General features: G+C 44.3%; 1 protein-coding gene across 3 annotated transcripts in view; it reads right to left on the bottom strand.

Moving 5' to 3' along the window:
• CAPN3 (calpain 3) overlaps nt 1-18,092 on the bottom strand; it is a 48,834-nt gene that overhangs the window by 16,170 nt on the left and 14,572 nt on the right. For 2 of the 3 annotated variants that reach the window (XM_049613431.1, XM_049613432.1), the window contains exons 2-7: nt 8,286-8,355; nt 6,532-6,650; nt 4,577-4,710; nt 3,689-3,857; nt 2,678-2,821; nt 532-615 (exon numbers count right to left, since the gene is read on the bottom strand). In XM_049613431.1, coding sequence (XP_049469388.1) covers nt 532-615; nt 2,678-2,821; nt 3,689-3,857; nt 4,577-4,710; nt 6,532-6,650; nt 8,286-8,355 — 720 coding nt within the window. The remainder of the gene's footprint in view (nt 1-531; nt 616-2,677; nt 2,822-3,688; nt 3,858-4,576; nt 4,711-6,531; nt 6,651-8,285; nt 8,356-18,092) is intronic. The other variant, XM_049613433.1, reaches the window with a different exon arrangement.

Genomic DNA, 18,092 nt, shown 5'->3' with positions numbered 1-18,092 from the left:
CCTGCTTGTGCTGTCTCTGTCTCTCAAAAAAAAAAAAAAAAAAAAAAAAAAAAAAAAAAGAAAAGAAAAAGGCACCCCTTCCTCCAGTCTCTGCCCATCCCTGTGAACAGGGCACAGCCTGCCTGCCCAGCTGTGCACAATAGTCCTGACAAATTTCCTGTCTTCAGCCCAACGTGTCAGGGGGAGCAAAGTATTGTATCTGTTCAACTCCCAAAGAAAAGGAGACATGAGAGCCCATGAGATCAATTTCATAAAACCAAAGTGATTTCTATTTGTTCCCTGGAACTGTTGGGAAAATTGCCATTTTTAGCGCTAAAAGCAAAGATGAACTGAGCACCACCTTGTGGCAATATCCACGTCTACCAGTCCCAGTGGGCCCCTCTAACTGCATGCAGGTGCTGGGCCCAGACCGCGAGTGGTGCCCCTGAGAGGAGGCAAGCTCTGCCGAGGTGAAGGGGCCCAGTAAGTTAAGTCCTGACTTCAGGAGGCTGACCCAAATAGCTCCCCAGCCACCCACGCCATCAGCCTCACCTCCTCCAGCCCAGTGACAGAGTAGGCGTGGCCCTTGACTAGCCCGCAAGCCATTCTTGTTTCATACTGAACCGGAACAATTGTCTGTGGAGCAAAAACCAGACAGCCTATCAGGGCCTGCACACATTGGATCATTTTCCAGGTTCTGCGAGGACAAAGACTCCTCTGTGCTCTGAATGTGGACCTCCTGGCCACGAGAAGGCCCTCCCTGGCTCTTTTAGAGAGTCAAGAAGACATAGCCCAGACAAGTGGTTTCCCTCAAGCTGGTTGCCCTGAAAAGGTCTGTTCTGACCATCGGAGAACAGTATGAGGCTGGGACAATGTCGATGTAGGTAAGCAGATCCCTGGCCCTCCTTTCTGGATCTCTTGGGGTCTTTCAAAGGAGGAACAGGGACAAATGGAGGCCCCTTCCCTTGAGCCCACCCAGACTTGACAACTCCTGGAAGAGAAAGGAATTGAAAAAAGAGGTTAGATGAAACATATAGGTCTAACCTTCTCTCTGTATATCCCATTCCCCCCTCCATACCCATCAAGAACAGAATACTCAAGAAATCAAGAGTCACAGTGCCCAGGGAAGGAATTTGGAGGAGGCCAGAGTCGAGTCCTATTCAGACATGATTTGGCCTACCAGTCTAGGGGAATCTCTTAGATTTGTAGAAATTACCAAGTTTCAGCCCCAGAAGATGCTCAGTAGAGGGATAGGATCTCCAATGCCCATTGAACCCTAGACCATATCTCTATGGCTCTCCTTTGCCTGGTAACATAACAGCTTTAAGAAGAGCTTCCTGGAGCCATGCTAGGCTGTGCAATTTGTGAGCCTTTTCAACTTCAGGGATGCAGGTGGAGCCAGGGCTTTTGGCATCTTGGCCTCTTCCACATCTTAGTCCTTACGTGACCCAGACCATGCTGAATAGAAAGGATGTGGAAGCAGATCCATGCATCTTTCAAGTCTAGACCTGGGAAACCACTTGAAATGACTCTATTGGCATTACTTTCGCACAGCTAGCAATTCCTCCACTGGTATTCTGTCCCAAAGAAATTATCACGACACACACAAAGATATATCTATTAGGATGTTCAAGATAGCATTTAAAAATAATAGCCAACACAAGAAAGAGAAAACAATCTAATTTTCCAATGATAGGGTATTGGGTAAATAAATTATAACTTATCTGTGTGTTGGCATACTGTGCAACCACCAAAAAAAATGTTTTGAGGGGCACCTGGGTGGCTCAGTAGGATGAGCAACTGACTTCGGCCCAGGTCATGATCTCACGGTTCATGAGTTTGAGCCCCGCATTGGGTTCATTGCTGTCAGTGCAGAGCCCGCTTTGGATTCTCTGTTCCCCTCTGTGTCTCTGCCCCTCCCCCCCACACACTCGTATGCTCAGGTGCTCTCCCTCTCTCTCAAAAATAAATAAACATTAAAGAATGTTTTGGGAGACACATTAACAACATAGTTCATATTGGCACATTAAGAACATAAAGCTAACTGAAAAAAGACACAATGCGAAGAGGTACATACAGTGTGACAACATTTTAAAAATAAAAATGTAGATTAACTGTACGCAAAGAAATATCCTAGAAGGACATATACTACATACTCAGAGTTGCAACCTTTAGATGGGAGAAAACATGTGTTAATTTTTCCTCCATGCTTTTCTATAAGTATTTTTCAGTGAGCATGCATTACTTCTGAAAGTACTAGAAAATAAACTCTATGAGGGGAGAGACTCTTTTAGTGAACAAAATGTATTTTTTTTGTTTGTTTACTACAAGAGTGTCTGGCACCCGGTAGGAGCTCAATAAATCTGCATTGAATGAATACCTGAATTAGAAGAGAAGAAATATTTAACAATGAACAGGGTCTCTTGTATTTCTACTTGTTAATTTGTTATCAGAGAAACTGCCTGGACCACGGGGTATGAAAGAACTCCCACAGAGAGTTCCTCCAAATCCTGTCTCCCCCACCTTCTCCAAGAGCCTTGGAGCAGGCAAGTTATTCCACCCCAGCCCCCTGGAAGGCCCATGTGGAGGTCTGCATGTAAGGCCCTGGCTGCTGAGGGGAGTCTAACACCAACAGGCCTCATGCAGGGTCATGCAGGTAGGAGGGGTGGTCATTCCTGACATTTGGAGGCGTACACACCCGGGTTGGTCTGTCATCTGAGTCCCTGGGGATGAGGTCTGAGTCCCTGAGCAGCGAGTTATCCATATTCCTCACCATCCGTGCAATCAACTCCCCCATTTTCAGCCCAGAAGGAGAGGTTCCATAGGTCATGTTTGTGCCATCCTGAGGCCCGACGGGATGGGCCGGGGACAGTCCAGAAGAGGGAGGGAGAGATCAAACAAAGGAGGGTGATAGAAAGGGAAGGAGACAGAAAGAAGGGAGGGGACAAAGGAAAAGAGGAGAGAGAAACAGTGTGAATGGAGACAAGATGGAGAAAAGTGATGCAGAAAGAAAATGTTCATCCAGGGGTGTTTAATGCTAGCTGATCTTCCCAAGCTTTTGGACCCATTTGGAGTATTGGGAGAGGAAGGAAATTCAGGAATTCAGCTTCATTTCCTTCCTCAGTGATGGAAAGCTCCAGCCAAGACTATTATCCACTGAGCAGCCCCCAGGGCAGGTGTGTCTCCTGAAACTCAGGAGGGCTGGCCACTCTGTGGGTCTCCATACCCTTAGCCCCAGTGTCAGATCACACTACTCTGTTGTGCTGAGAGTGTGCCTGCAGGCCAACCTTCTCCCAGATCACAACACAAGGCCCGTGTCCTAAGTGAGAGACAGGATCACAGCTCAGTGACTGAGAGGCTGTCTCAGGGAACTGGCTGGCTCAGGTCCAGAACCAGATATGCAGCCAGCTTAATTGGGGGCATGCTGGGGTTGAGCAGCACTGGCCACAGAGGCCGGGGCTGACACAGGCCTCTGGACCTATTTCTACCTAAAGTCTAGGCCTTGGAGTGTCTTTGCCCAGTCTCTTTAGTGAAAATCCCTATGAACTCTTCTTCCTTTAGTAATTTTCAAAGTTGAGAGCCAGTTCCTGCTTCCTTAAACAAAACATCCACCCTGTCCCAGAGGAAAGCCCTACATTGCTTTTCATCACATGAATGGCTTCCCGATAGTTGCCTGCTCCCTGCCCTGCACACCACACCCCAGGCTTACATCAATGGAACAGCCCATGAGGGAGCCTCTCTCGATGGCTTTCTTCATGATCTTGTACATGTCTCTGGGAGCATCCTTGATCTCAAAAAACTCTGTCACCCCTCCTGTGAAGTCCTCCATGGCCTCTGTAGTGTTCCCACCTTTCAGGGCCTCATACGAACCATGGAGCCTTGGAGAGAGAATGAAGACCAATCTGAGGTCACAGGGTTCCAGGAAACATGACCCAGGCCCTGGGACACCAGAATTTTACTGTTGGGTCCTGTGATGTTCTCTTATCTAATTCTCCAACAACTCTGTAAGCTAATGGAGTAGCTACTATGATTCTCTTTCTTCACATTCGAGCAACTGAGTCTTATAGGCTAAGTGGCTTACCCAAGGCCACAGAGAACCAGAAACACTGGGATGGGAACCCAGCCATTCTCACTTCCTGACTCTTCTCTTTCCACCATACTCTGAACCCCAAGGAAGGGCTCCATAGAGCCCTTAGAAATAGCTGGGGTGGAGCTTCCAAGTTGAGAGATAACATGGCTTTATTAATATCCCGCGTGATCATGAGGTTGAGCCAAGCAAGACCCTGGGAATGTGAGCTTCAAAGATCTAATGCTCAAATATAAGACTTGCAACATCACCACGAAGGCAGAATTAAAGTGCTCACTATGGGAAGCTAAAGCTAAAGATTTCCTACACATGTCTTCATCCTCCCCTTAAATACAGTTTTTTAGTTATAGCCGTTGCTGCCTGGACCCGACCCCCTCAGACTTAGGGACCCAGTTGAACTGTTACGCATGCGCACATGTGCACGCACGCTGCCTCTTGTGACAAGACTTCAGCTGGATTTTGCAGCCCACCACCTTTAGCCCTGCCTCACATCCTCAAGTGTTGCCTTACTTAGCATAAGCCTTCTCCAGCAGAGCACTCCAGAATTCATTGCGGTGGTTGGACTTGGTGAAAACCAGTTGATTGTTGTAAGTCGGCAGGCAGTCATCAATGACCACATCCACCCAGTCTCCGTAGCGCCAGAACTGCACAGAGGCACCAAGGACAGAGTCACATCGTCAGGTTACCACGTGCCTCTCCTCCACATTCCTCAGACTCTCTTTGATCCCAAAGCGGTCCCATTGCCTCAGCTCTGCACTTGGTCCTTGTTCATACTCTTTTGGGTTTGGAGGGTGTGTATCTTTCTCTAACTGGACCGTGAGTTCCTTGGGGGCAGGAACGTGGGCTACATCTTGCTTTCTCTCTTGCACACAGTCCGGCCAGCCTCAGGGATGGTAGGTCCCCCATGAATATCTGAGGACTTGAGATCGTCATTCTCCTGCTCAGTAAGTCTGGAGTGGGGCCTACGTATCATATTTTAGGTATTTTAGCTGATTCTAATATGCAGCAGCGTTGAGAACTGCTGGCCTAGGTGAAGGTGACGTATTGATTTATGGATCTCTTGATGACAAACAAGGTAGAAATGGCTGCTGAAGAAGACTGATAGGGAAAAGGAGAGTGTCCCAGAATATACTCTGGCTATAACAGGAACATTGTCAAATAATTTCAATTCTGAATGTTCTTTTTTGAACAAACCAATTTTAACTGAAGACTGCCAAATGTGGTTTAATTTCCCCTCTAATGACATTGTTTTCCCTTATTGAAAAGAGGGGGAAAAATCTATGTGGTCTTTCTATTTGTGGCCCTATTTAGGTAGAAGACCCTTTAAATATCAGAGGGAAACTAGCAGCTTGATGGCACAGGGAAGAAACGAAAATGAGGGCCTGGCTGCCTTACCCGTGTTCAGAGGGCAGCAGGACCTGAACCTGAACCTGAAAAGAAGACCTTCTGTCAAGCCTTCAGTCCTGAGGTACAAAATCAGCAGGTACGTCAACTGATGATTTGGGTCAGTCCCAGGACGTGTGTGTGTGTGTGTGTGGGGGGGCTTTCAGGGCTGGAAACAGATGGATGCCTCAGAATCCCAGCATCTGCTAGATCCCCACGTGTGGAGCTCACTTCAGTTTTTGGCCAGCACCAGGATCTGGCTCTCTGGTTTTGCGTCTAGATTTTGGATCTAGAAAAATTTCCAATGGTTTAGTTGATTCTGGATACAAAAGACTCCTTTCTGGGCTGAGCCAGAAGCCTGGTCCCCAGATTGACCAGATTTTCCTTCCAAGGCCTGGAAAAGGTGAGTGATAGACTTGGTATCGACCTGTCTTTAAAGCAAAACAGGTAAAGGAGCCATAGTCATTCAGGGGGTTTCCTTTGCAAACTAAAGGGCCCTATGAACCGCCAATGCTAATATCTTAGGAACCTACTTGAGAAAGGCTGCAGGTAACACAGCAGCCAGCTGGAAAGGCAAAAATAGATCCACAGGCCAGCAAACAGGATGTCTTCCTGCCTTTCTGGAGCATGGCAGAAGATGGGGTTTTGGGAGGGGGGCTGCTGAGGGGGCAGAGATAAACAACTGTGTCCTCACAGGCCTGAGGCCTTAGGGGGGTCATTGCCCACAGCCAAGACTGGGAGGGTGGGTGGAATCTTTCCTGAAGCCACTGGAAAGTCAAGGCCAGAAGACCAGCGGTGGGTAGACAGCAGCTGGCCCTCTTCCTTTACTGTTTTTTCTTTTTTAAACACAATTGTGAAAACACTTAATAAAAGTTTAATCATACAAATGATCTATAAGAATTCTCAAAAATCAGTTTTGATATTACAGAAAACAAATAATAACATATGTAAGTGGTACATTCCAAACACATCGTGGTGATGGGAAAACCTCCACACGCTTGTGGTGTTTGAGGTAAGTGTTCCTGAAAAGGTGGGTTTCCAAAAAGCAGCTGGCCCTCTTCACCACACTCCAATGACCTCACCTGGAAGTGGAAGATGCCCGCATAGTTTTCAGTGAAACTCTGATCGTGGGGTATGACTCGGAAAAGCAGGCGCTCGTTCAGGGTCAGGCAAGCAATGGCTGCGAGAAACCAGCAGTCCCCTGCAGGGAAAGTACATGGCATAGGTCACCTCCGGGGAAGAAAAAGGCCCAATCCCAGCTGATTCTTCTGCTTCTCTGAAGTACAAGTTCACTTAGTGTTCACTGTCCTACTTCCAGATCTGACCTCAGAGAGGTCGACCCAGAGGAGTTTGATGGCAGTCCCTCGACAATTCGATCAGGGTGACTTACTCTCTTCTGACTGGTTTTCCAGAAGGGTATAGGCAATGGCTCCTTCCGTAATATAAGCTCACTTCCTTTTTGGACCTCAATGAACACAGAGCAGTAGGTCAAATGTGTCATTCTTCCTAACACCTGGATGAAATCTGTACTTCCTGGACTTTTGCAATGTGAGTGCATACCTCAGTGGAGACTGAGCATCTGAGAGCCATCGGCCAAGACCTCTTGTACTGGAAGGAAAGCCAGTAAAGCAGCTTCTCTGCAGCCACTGTATGAGGGCGCTGAGATATTGCTGGCCATGGAATGAGATGGGGATATTTTCTTATTCTCTGAACTTCCTTTCTGGCAGAATACTGTATTTAGCGATTTTGCTGTGTGTGTGTGTGTGTGTGTGTGTGTGTGTGTGTGTGTGTATGAGAGAGAGAGAGAAAGAGAAATAGAATGCTCAAGGGGCATGCCTGGCACACTGACAGTCATAGAATTTCCTTCTAAGCAGATGGGTTGAGTTGTGCAAGGCCTTTGATTTCCTGTGTGGATGTGACGGCACCTTTGAGACTGTAGAGGGGAGACTGAGAGCTCCCAGCAGCCGTCCTCCCCACCCCCACCCCTGAAGAAGCAAGCCCCTCCTTTGAAAAAGTGTTAGGAAGTCCAGGTTATTAGCTCTCCCAGGGCTCTGCAGACATCTTTCTCCCGGGTGCAGGAACCCCGATATTGAAAACCTCTTCAGCCTCTCTTTCTGGGGCTAAATTCCTTTCATTTGGTCTCGAGTGCACCTTTCCCTCAAATTTTAAATTACGTCTGTTGATGTTCTTTCCACCTTTGCTTCATAGAGTTTCCTGCAGTCCAGTCGCTTCTTGGCCTTTTGGCTAAGATCAAGTGTAGAGCTTTCCTGCAGTTCATGCCAAAGATAGTACTTCCTGAGAGAGGAAGGTCTGGTAGAAGAGCCAAGGTGACCACCCGGACAGAATGCTGGGTGCTCGTCAATATGGCAAATGTCATCCTTGTTGAAAGACTCCATTAATATGGAGCCACTCTGGCTGGGGCATTTTAAACAAAAGTTTGAGTTACAAGTGCACTTTTTGTGTGCATATGGATTCAATATATATTCAAGGGACATGCTTGGTATTCAGACAGTTTCAGAGCTCTCTTTTAAGGAAATGGGTGCAGTTAAAAGCAGGGCTTTTATCCTCCTGAGTGGGGTGTGCAAATGTCCTTCAGACTGTCAGGAGGATGCTGTGGACTGAGGCATATCCCTTGTGAACTCATGAGATCGTGGTGGGGGGGGGCAATGGGGACAGAAATTAAATGAAACCATCACCAGCACATAGATAAATGGGCACAAAGTAGTGTTATAAAAACCTCCTCCCCAAAATTCTTTAAAAGCAAAACCAGATGTTAATCGCCTTTTAATCACCCCTTGATCGTTTGGCTGGATATGACTCGAGGGTACTTTCCTACCTAGATCTCCTTGACAGATGTCAGTTCTGTTGGCTCCACCAATGATAAATCGAGGATTCTCACAGATTTCCTGTTGAAAAAAAAAAAAGGAAATAATAACAGTGGTAGTAGCAATTGTTTGTAGTGGCCCATTATGTAGTACTAACATCCTATATCGGGGGCATTATATACGCCACTCATTTAAGCCTCTCCAAACAGCCTGTGAGTTGGATAGTATCATTCTTATTTTTCAGATAAGGAAACCAGGGCTCAGAGAGGTTAAGAAACTTGCCCAAGGACACACAGCTAGTAAGTGGTGGAAGCCAGAAGCCTGCCTCCTTTTCCCATTGTTCTACATTGGTCCCACACACTGACATACTGCGTGAGTAAAGATGTACCTTAGGAGTTAGGACAGTATCATTACTGTCACAGCTTTGTCAAGGGACAATGGAAAGCGTGGATCTTTTTTTTTTTTTTTCCTGTGCCAGGAAAATAGGTGCAGGAGGGAAAATATTTATTCCCAAGATGTGGTAACAGCGATATTTAGTCGCCATATATGCCAGGGTCCTAAGGACATGAGAGCTGGGGAGAGCAGAAAGTAAATTTAGTGTGGGCCTTGTAGGTGTCCTGGTCAGCTGACGGTTCATTGCTTTACTCAAGCTAACCCCATAAGGCATCACGGGCCCCATTAGTTTTCAAATTCAGGTACTACAGATGATGTGCAGCCCAACAGAGGCCAACAGAGGGCACTCTTGTTTTTTCTTCCCATGTCTTGTGCTTTGTTTTTTAACTTCGAACATTTTGAAATAATTGTAGATTCTTTGTTTTTTGGTTTTAACACCATTCTTCAGAGGCTTAAGAAGTCTTGCTATCCCTGTGACAAAACCCCCCTCCCCCCATCTCTTCCTGTGTGTGTGCATGCGTGTCTCTCCCCATTCTTGCCCCCATCACAACAACTCCATACACCAAAGTGAGTTGAAGCTCCCTGTACATGGGGAATCTCTCCCTCCTACCAGATGGAATGTCTTGCTTAGACCACACCACATGCCCCTCCCGTCTGAAACTCTTAATGCAATGGAAAGATAAACCCCAAACCGTAATTCTTACAAAGGTTACCTATAAGAGAATAAGATGGTGGGAATAAGGATGGAAGTAAAACTCTGAATATAACTGAAAATAGTTCTGACTTAGGAACCAAGTCAATTTTTACATAATTAAAAGCCAAAATTAAAGGAAAGACAATTTTAAAAAGCAGTCTGTAGGGGCACCTGGGTGGCTCATTCAGTTAAGCTAAGCATCTAACTCTTGATTTCAGCTCAGGTCATGATCTCATAGTCATGAAATGGAGCCCCGTGTCAGGCTACATGCTGGACGTGGAACCTGCGTGGGATTCTCTCTCTCTCCCCCCCACTCCCCTACTCACATGCATGTGTGTGTGCTCTCTTTCTCAAAAATAAGACAAACATTATATCCAAAGAAAACAGTCTGTAAAAGCTGAAAGCAAATTGAAACAAAGGAACCGAACTGCAAATCAAGTCAGTGGCATGACCTCACACGTAAAAAGAATTCTTTCAAGTGACTTAAAATATAACATTTTGACTCTTTATCCCTTTTGGGATATATCCTAAGGTCAAAAACCCAAACCATAAAGAAATATGAACCATAAGAAATAATAATAATATTTCAAAACTTTGTCATATATGTTGTATGATAAATAAGAATTTATATTAATGTCCGTAGGCACCAAGATTTTTTTAGCATAAAAGAAAATATGTAAAGTTATAAAGCTGAACAACTTAAGTAACAGCCGTGCAATGTTAGAGTTGAACTGGGTATGTAAACGTGACTCAGGATTTGTTTTTTGTCTAAGAAAGTATTCCCCATCTCTCTGCACTAAAAACAAACAGTCCCCTCTCCCCAAAACAACTCTCCCAAACTAGAAGCAATAGCAATATACCTTCTTCTTAAAATGAAGCGAAGTAAGGCATAGTGGACAGGTTTTTTGGTTTCCCCATTATTGATTAACACATATTTTGTATGTTATATGTATTATACATTGTATTCTTACAATAAGGTAAGCTAGAAAGAAGAAAATATTGTTCTGTTTTTAGAGAGAGAGTGTGTGCCACGGGGAGAGGAGCAGAGGGAGAAAGAGAGAATCTTTAAGCAGGCTCCACACTCACTGAATGTGGAGCCTGACACAGGGCTTGATTCCATAACCCTGGGATCATGACCTGAGCTAAAATCAAAACTCAGACACTCAACCAACTGAACCATCCAGGCACCCCAGAAAGAAGAAAATATTAAGAAAATGATAAGGAAGGGGCGCCTGGGTGGCTCAGTCAGTTAAGTGTCTGACTTTGGCTCAGGTCATGAGCTCATGGTCTGTGGGTTCAAGCCCTGCATCGGGCTCTGTGCTGACAGCTCAGAGCCTAGAGCCTGCTTCAGAGTCTGTGTCTCCCTCTCTGACCCTCCCCAGCTTGTGCTCTCTCTCTCTCTCTCTCTCTCAATAATAAATAAATAAACTTAAAAATTATATATATATAAAAAGAAAATCACAAGGGAGAGAAAATACATTTACAGTGCTGTACTAGATTTACAAAAAAAAAAAATTAAAAAAAAATCCGTGTGTAGGTGGACCTGTGCAGTTGAAACTGGTGTTGTTCAAGGGTCAACTGTACATTCTTCTGCCAGAGCTGCTAAAGCTGGTAGAATGTTAGCCTGAAGCTGTCTGGGGCATCTTTGCCCCATTGCAAAGTTAGTCTGCTTGAGAATAAAGCCGACTCAGAGGAAACAGATGCAGATGGGGGGCAGAGGAGGGAGATGACGACAGATAAGCAGAAAATAGATAGATCTATAGATAGATACCATTAGGGACTGCGTCTTGATGGCATGGTCTGAGCCTGGATTCAGGTGTGTCTAAATCCAGCATCACTCTTGAACACTTGAATTATACGAGCTTTTTTTTGGTTTAAGCTAGTTTGAGTTGGGCCTCTGTTACTTGCCAGCTGAGACCTTTGACTACTATATTTTCTGCCCGTTTGACGGAATGTATTATATAGTGACTCAAATACTAGACTTATAGCTACATTTTTTAGTTGTTACAGGTGTAGCTTCTTCTCCTTGGGACCATAAATTCATCCTCCCACTGCCCACCAATTCCAGGGTTGACTACTTGGAAAGGCAGCAGTGACTACCCTGGTCTCTCTTACATCTATTAGGAGGCCTAGGTATTTGGGCGGAGTTACATTTTTTGCAATAGTAGATTCCCCAATACACCACATCTACCTTCAACACCACCTCAGCTAAATTCACCAAACATTAATTGAACCCCCAAGTACGTACAGAACTGGGGGAATTGAGGGTACAATAAAAATGAGAAATCATCCCTGCCTGCCTTCCACAAAAAGCACAGCCTAGAGACACTTAATTACTTGTCTTCATAAGAGATACCTCTTTGGTGAGGATCTGTTACCAAGCTTATTGAAGGCTGATTCATAAAAAAAGCTCTGATTTGCCTAGATACCCCCTCTCTACCACCTACTTCTTCTTTCCTTACTTATAAACACTGTGTCAATAGCCCTTAGAGGGTCTGAGACCTGTTTATGTTGGTTGATCTGTACAAAGGGTAAATGGTCCCAGCTCTGTCACTTTAGCTTGGGGACCTAAGATTGCTAGCTATTCCTTTGGCTATAATTTAGCCTGGGGACTGGATCTGTCAATGATGGAGTCCCAGCAATGAGCAACACATGACCATTTCCTCAGTTTTTGGGTACCGTGGTTCACACAGCAATTTGAAATTTTTATTGTGTACCTCCATCAGTAAAATATTTCGAATGTGCAACCCTATGTAAGTAATCTTATTGGTTGTAAATTACCTATGTGTATATCGATTGTCCTCACCTATACTGTGTATTACAAAATACACCAAAACATACACTTAAAAGGTGGTGCTAAAATAGATCCATATGGAGGATTTCTGGTTCAGTTCCAACATGTAAAGATCCTGGAAGTCCTCACTCTTGTCCTTACCACAAGAAAAAGCTGAGCAAACTGAAAATCACTGACTTTGCTGGGACCCATCAGAGAACTGAAGTCGCAGGGCAGCTCACCACTACCCTCAAATATGGGCACAAGTGAAATGAGAAAGTTACAGCCAAGATCTGCTTGCCCGGAGCAGAAACTGCTGGAGCCATAAAGTGGTGGGAACAAGCAACTGGTAATTTTGATGAATTTCCAGAAGCTGAGTGTGGACTAGCATGAGTGTGAGAAATTTCTGGAGGCCACAGTCTTGGGACAATCTTCCCCCCTTCTTATATACTTTCATGGTTTTTACCTCTGAAAATCCCACCAAGTTCTCGTGGTGAAGATCTAAGAAAGATCTACAAAGGCTTTTCTGGAGTTTTACCTAAGTTGGGGGAAGGGCATTGCTCCCCATACAGCCCCATCTGGGAAGCTCCCCTTCCTTTCTCACCTAAGAAGGGAAAAATGCTATACCAGTGGGGAAATGTGTATGAAGGCCAGAGCCCAGAGACCTAGGCCCATTAAAAGATGGAAATTTAGTCATTACGTTAATGAACATTTCCCTTCCCCACCTTAACAGTGCATCAACAGGGCTTCAGTATAATAACAGCGACTTACAGCTAAAGATCTTCAAGGTGCAAACACTGAGGGGGAGTGCTTAGGAAACCTGAAGGCAAGAGGAGGGCAATATGGGGGTAAAACAAAAATACTAGAGGAATTTGAAGTCTTTGACACCTGCAGCTATAGGAAGCATTAATCACGGCACAACTCCTAGTCAGCTTAACATAAATCTTATCACCAAAACTTATTTATCTCAGTTCTTAATGCCCAAAACAACATGTCTGGCTTTCAGCAAAAAATTATAAAGGGTGCCAAAAGGCAAGCAAAAATAGTCTGAACAGAGAAAGCAAGCATCAGAACTAGATTCTGATATGACACAGATATTGAAATTACCAGGCAGGAATCATTAGTAATAACTATGATGAGTACGTAAAGAAGTATGACAGAAAAAGTAGATAATGAGCAAGAAAAGATGGGTCATATAAGCAAGGAGGTGGAAAGTCTGAGAAAGAATAAAAAAGAAATGCTGTAAATGAAAAAACACGATAACATGTATCGGATGGGCTCATCCACAAGCTGGACATAGACAAGGGAAAAATCAGTGAGGTCGGAGGTAAGACAATAGGAACTTCCCAAAGTGAAATGCAAAGAGAGCAAACAATGAAAAAAAAACCCAAAACCAAAAAACCCCACAAAAACCCAGAGCAAAACATCCAAAAACCATGGGAAAACTTATACATGTGTTATACCTATGGATAATTGCAATATCAGAGGAAGAGAGAGAACAGAGCAGAAGAAACATTTGAAGTAATAATGGCCAAGAACTTTCTCAAATTAATGACAGATACCAAATCACAGATCCAGGAAGCTCAAAGAGCATGAAATGGCATAAATACTAGCAAAATACAACAACACAAAACTACTACGCTTAGGCATGCCATAGTCAAACTGCAGATAACCAAAGACAAAAAAAAAAAAAAAATCTTGAAAGAAGTCAACAGGGGAACAAATCCATTTCCTATAGAGAAATGAAGATAATTATAGCAGACTTCAGAAGCCATGCAAGCAAGAAAGACTGGATAGAAATATTTAAATTGATTAAAGAAAATCCCATCAAGCTAGAATTCTATATGCAAGAAATTATCTTTCAAAACCGAGGGAGAAATAAAGACTTCCTCAGAAAAAGAAAACCAGAGAGAATTTATTGCCAATAGACTTGCCCTGCAAGAAGTGTTAAAAGAAGTGCTTCAGGGAGAAGGAAAATGATATAGGTCAGAAACCTTGACCTACGTAAAGAAAGGAAGAGCATCAGAGAAGGAATAAATGAAGGTAGAATAAAACTTTTATTTTTCTTATTCTTAATTGAAAGATAACTTTGTTTAAAGTACTAATAATTACAATGTGTTGAGTAATTATAGCATGTGGATAGATGAAATGAAGGAAGGAAGGAAGGGGGGAATTGGACATTTTCTATTATAAGGTGTCAGACTACATATATAATAGCATAGTGTTATTTGAAGGTAGAATTAGATTAGTTGGAAGTGTATATTGGAAACTGTAGCATAACCATTAACATTAAAAAATGCAACTGATACACTTAAGAGAGAACATAAAATTGTCTCATACAGAATATTAAATTACTGGAAAAGGCAGAAAAGGGGAGGGGGAGAAACAAAGAACAGTTCTCACAGAAAACAGTTACAAACATGGTGGATAGGAATCCAGCTATTTCATAATCACTTAAATGAGAATGGTCTAAATACACAAATTAAAAGATAGAGATTGTGAGCATGGATAAAAAAAGAGACCCAACTATATGTTGTCTACAAGAAACTAGAGAAGGATGCACCATGCTAATGTTAATCAAAAGCAAGGTGGAGTCATTGTGTTAATTTCAGACAAAGCAGACTTCGTAACAAAGAATATTAGACATAAAGAGTTGTATCACATAGTGATAAAGGAAGGAGTCCGTTCTCTGAGAAAATACATAGTCCTAAATGTGGACGCACCACATTGCATTGTAAGAAGTCTGGCTGGTCAGCACAGACCTTTCTGTTTAAACAGAAGCGGCATGTCCCTGATGAGCCAGCCTTAGGCGAAAGGTTCAGAAGGCATCTCCAGCTTCCCACAGCCTCCTGTTTCTTAACTGTTCACCACTTTTCATGGAACTCTCCTTGAAACTGTGAGCCTCAGTGCTCTCAGCCACTCCACTTTCCCACCCCCAGAACACCTGCTCTCAAGAAGCCTTGATAATCAATTATGCCTTACTGTTTAACTCTGAATAAAGCCAGCGCATTAGCTCTCTTAAAAATATTTACAGGCTCAGGACCTCTAAAGCGTTATAACAATCTCTAGTTCAGGAATAGAAAATAACACCTACCATTTCAAGAGGAACCAGAAAGGTGTTCTGGGGGCACATAGGGAAGAGAACCTTGATAAGCCACTTGCTCAGATCGTGGATCCATGGCCTCTGGCCCTGGACCACTTGACCTCCTGTCCCCAAGAGCTGTCTCCTGAAGCCCTGTCCCTCCCATCCCTACCTTTGGCCTTTTCCACGTGATGGCCTTCATCTTGGTTTTCTGGCTCAGCTCATGGGAGCCCAGGGCCTGAACACCTGCTGGGAACACACGGTCTTCAAAGAGGCACTTCTGAGCAAGGCACCGTCGTCTGAGAACAACAAAATCCTGCCCCTCATACTTGAGGGGCTGTGAGACGGTGCCCTCTCCATTTCTCCTGTCCCTCTCCCGGATCACGCGGTCACAGAAAAATCCTGGCAGCAGGTAGGGCATGGTGACCGCTCAGGGAGTGGAACTGGACCTTCACTGCGGCCTCTCTCCCACTGCGCCCTCAGTCCAGGCCTAATCCTCCCATGAATGGGCCGGAGCCTATATAGCTCCTCCACCCTCAGCAGCGCGATGCAAATGAACACAGTCCAGAGAAAGGCCGTGGTCAGAGTCAGCAGCTTTGGCTGGAGGCCCCTGAGCCCACGGTCAAGGGGCAACACCATGCCAGTCCGGGAGCCAGCAAGGGGAGTGAGAGAGCCAGGACAGCCCAGGACAGGCCTCAATGGCTTGTAGACCTTTAGGGTACTTCCATCAGCCTTGCTGGGATTCCTTCTTTAAAGGGAAAAAATATAGTTACCGAGAGGCTTACCCTGCCTCAGCAAAAGGCATTCATGCCTTTGACACTGGCGGCCAATGGGATATAGCATGGGGCCTTCGAAACATGCTGTATACACTAATCCTATACAGGCTGCTGAATGCATAGAAGGAATCTGCTCCAAGCCATTGTCTGAGGTTAATGAAGCCTTCATTCTCCTGATGTCCCTGCCCCATCCCCCCAAAGACCTTGACTGGCCATTTAGGGCCATTTAGGGCCATTTAGGTCCATTTAGGAAGGGTAGGTAACTTGGCCCTGGTAGAGTAGGCCCCATGGTAACAAACAGACATCCACGGTTACAACTTCAGAATCTTTGAGGCAGAGAATGTGGGTGGGGAAGGAAGGAGAAATGTGTTTGTCAGAATTATATTCACAAGGAAGCCCCGCTTTTTCAAAGCCTCCCCATGCTTCAGTGGGCAACTCAATGTGAGAGCTGGGAGCTGATGGCAGGTGGACACTCGGGCCTGGCAGGCTGCCCACTAGCAGGGCGCTGTCCCCACCCAGTCACTGGCTCCTGCAAGCCTGCATCTACTGTGGGCTTTTCCAAGTGTGGGCTTTGGACTACCTGCATCAGAATTGCCTGGGATGCCGGTTTAAAATGCAGATTCCCAGGATTCACCTTAGACTTAAGGATGTAACTATTCTTGGTAGGGGTCTGGGACTCTTCACTCTAAAGAAGCACCCAGGAGATTCTTACGTCTCCCAGGGTTTGAAACCATGACATTAGCATTACAGGGCACTCAAAATAATTTTTGAGGTCGGGTCTTTTGTGAAATAATTATATTTTATTCTGTTTATACGTGAACAAAGTTTAATAAAATCAGTACAAAAGATACATAGAGGAATAGGAGTCTCTTGCCCTGCAAATCCCTCTCCTCAGAGACAGCCACTTTCAATTCTTGTAGCAATTTCTTTTGGTATTTACCTCTGTATTTCTAAAAAACATCGTATATTATTACTTTTTAGTTTATTGTTTTTAGAAGGTATCAGCAGAATTCCTATTTTGGCCAATGAGATTTAACCTTCTCACATGAAGCTCTGCCCACCACCTTCCCAAAACGGTAATGTCATAAATTTTGGTAAGATTAAAATTCAGTATTTACTTGAGTATGATGAGGTGACTATTGTTCGCTTCTTAGCTAAGTGCTATGCTGTTTTACATTTCCTTTCTGTATGAATTTTTTTCCTCTTATTCTTTATAATTTTCTGATTTTCTATGTATTGATCAATGCTTTTCCTCAGCAGTTTTCCAAATACTTAAACTCGTCAGATAACCTAGTGGTTCCATTGCTCTCCCACCAAGGCCTTCCTCTGCAGCCTCGTTCTCCCATACAGACCGGACTGGCCGCCCTTCAGGTCTGGAGCAGTGGCCTAGGATGGACTGGGCCCTTCTGGTGCCATTCACTTCCCGGATCTTAACGCTTCTTTGGTTTACTCCTTGATTGGATTGGCCGACAACTTGCAGCTTCCTAGGTAAGGGTGCACGGGAGGTAAGTGGCCTCAGTCCTTGCCCATCTAACTACGTTTTCTACTTGTCTCATGATTGAAAATTTGGCTAGGTATTTTAGATTGAAGAGCATTTTCCTTTCAGAATTTTTAATGCATGGTTTCATTGCTTCTAGCATCTGGAGTTGTGAGAAGTATGGTACAATTCTGATGAATATTCCTTTGTATATGACCTGTCTTTTCCCTCTAAAAGATTTTAGGGTTTTCTGCCCTTCCCTCCTACTCCTCCCACTCCCAATTCCAAAAGCCAAATTTATGTGCCTTGGTATGAGGTGGGTTTTTGTTTTGTTTTGTTTTGTTTTTAAATTCTTCGTGCTGAGCACTCAGTGACTCCTTTCCATATAGAGACTTTTGTCCTCAGTTTTGGCATATTCTTACATTATTTCTTTGACATTTCTCTCCCTTTCGATTATTTCCTTCCTTTCTTTCTTCCTTCCTTCCCTCCTTACTCCCTTCCTTTCCCCCTACCTCCTTCCTTCCTTTTCGTGAAACTTCTAAAAATCTGATGTTAAACCTCCTCTAATTTTATTGTATTTTCTTATTTTTGTGTTCTACATCCTAGATTTCCTTGATTTTATA

The sequence above is a fragment of the Panthera uncia genome (assembly GCF_023721935.1).
Source record: "Panthera uncia isolate 11264 chromosome B3 unlocalized genomic scaffold, Puncia_PCG_1.0 HiC_scaffold_1, whole genome shotgun sequence".
NCBI lineage: Eukaryota > Metazoa > Chordata > Mammalia > Carnivora > Felidae > Panthera > Panthera uncia.
Note: the sequence above shows the minus strand (reverse complement) of the source record. Positions and strands in the feature narration are given on the sequence as shown.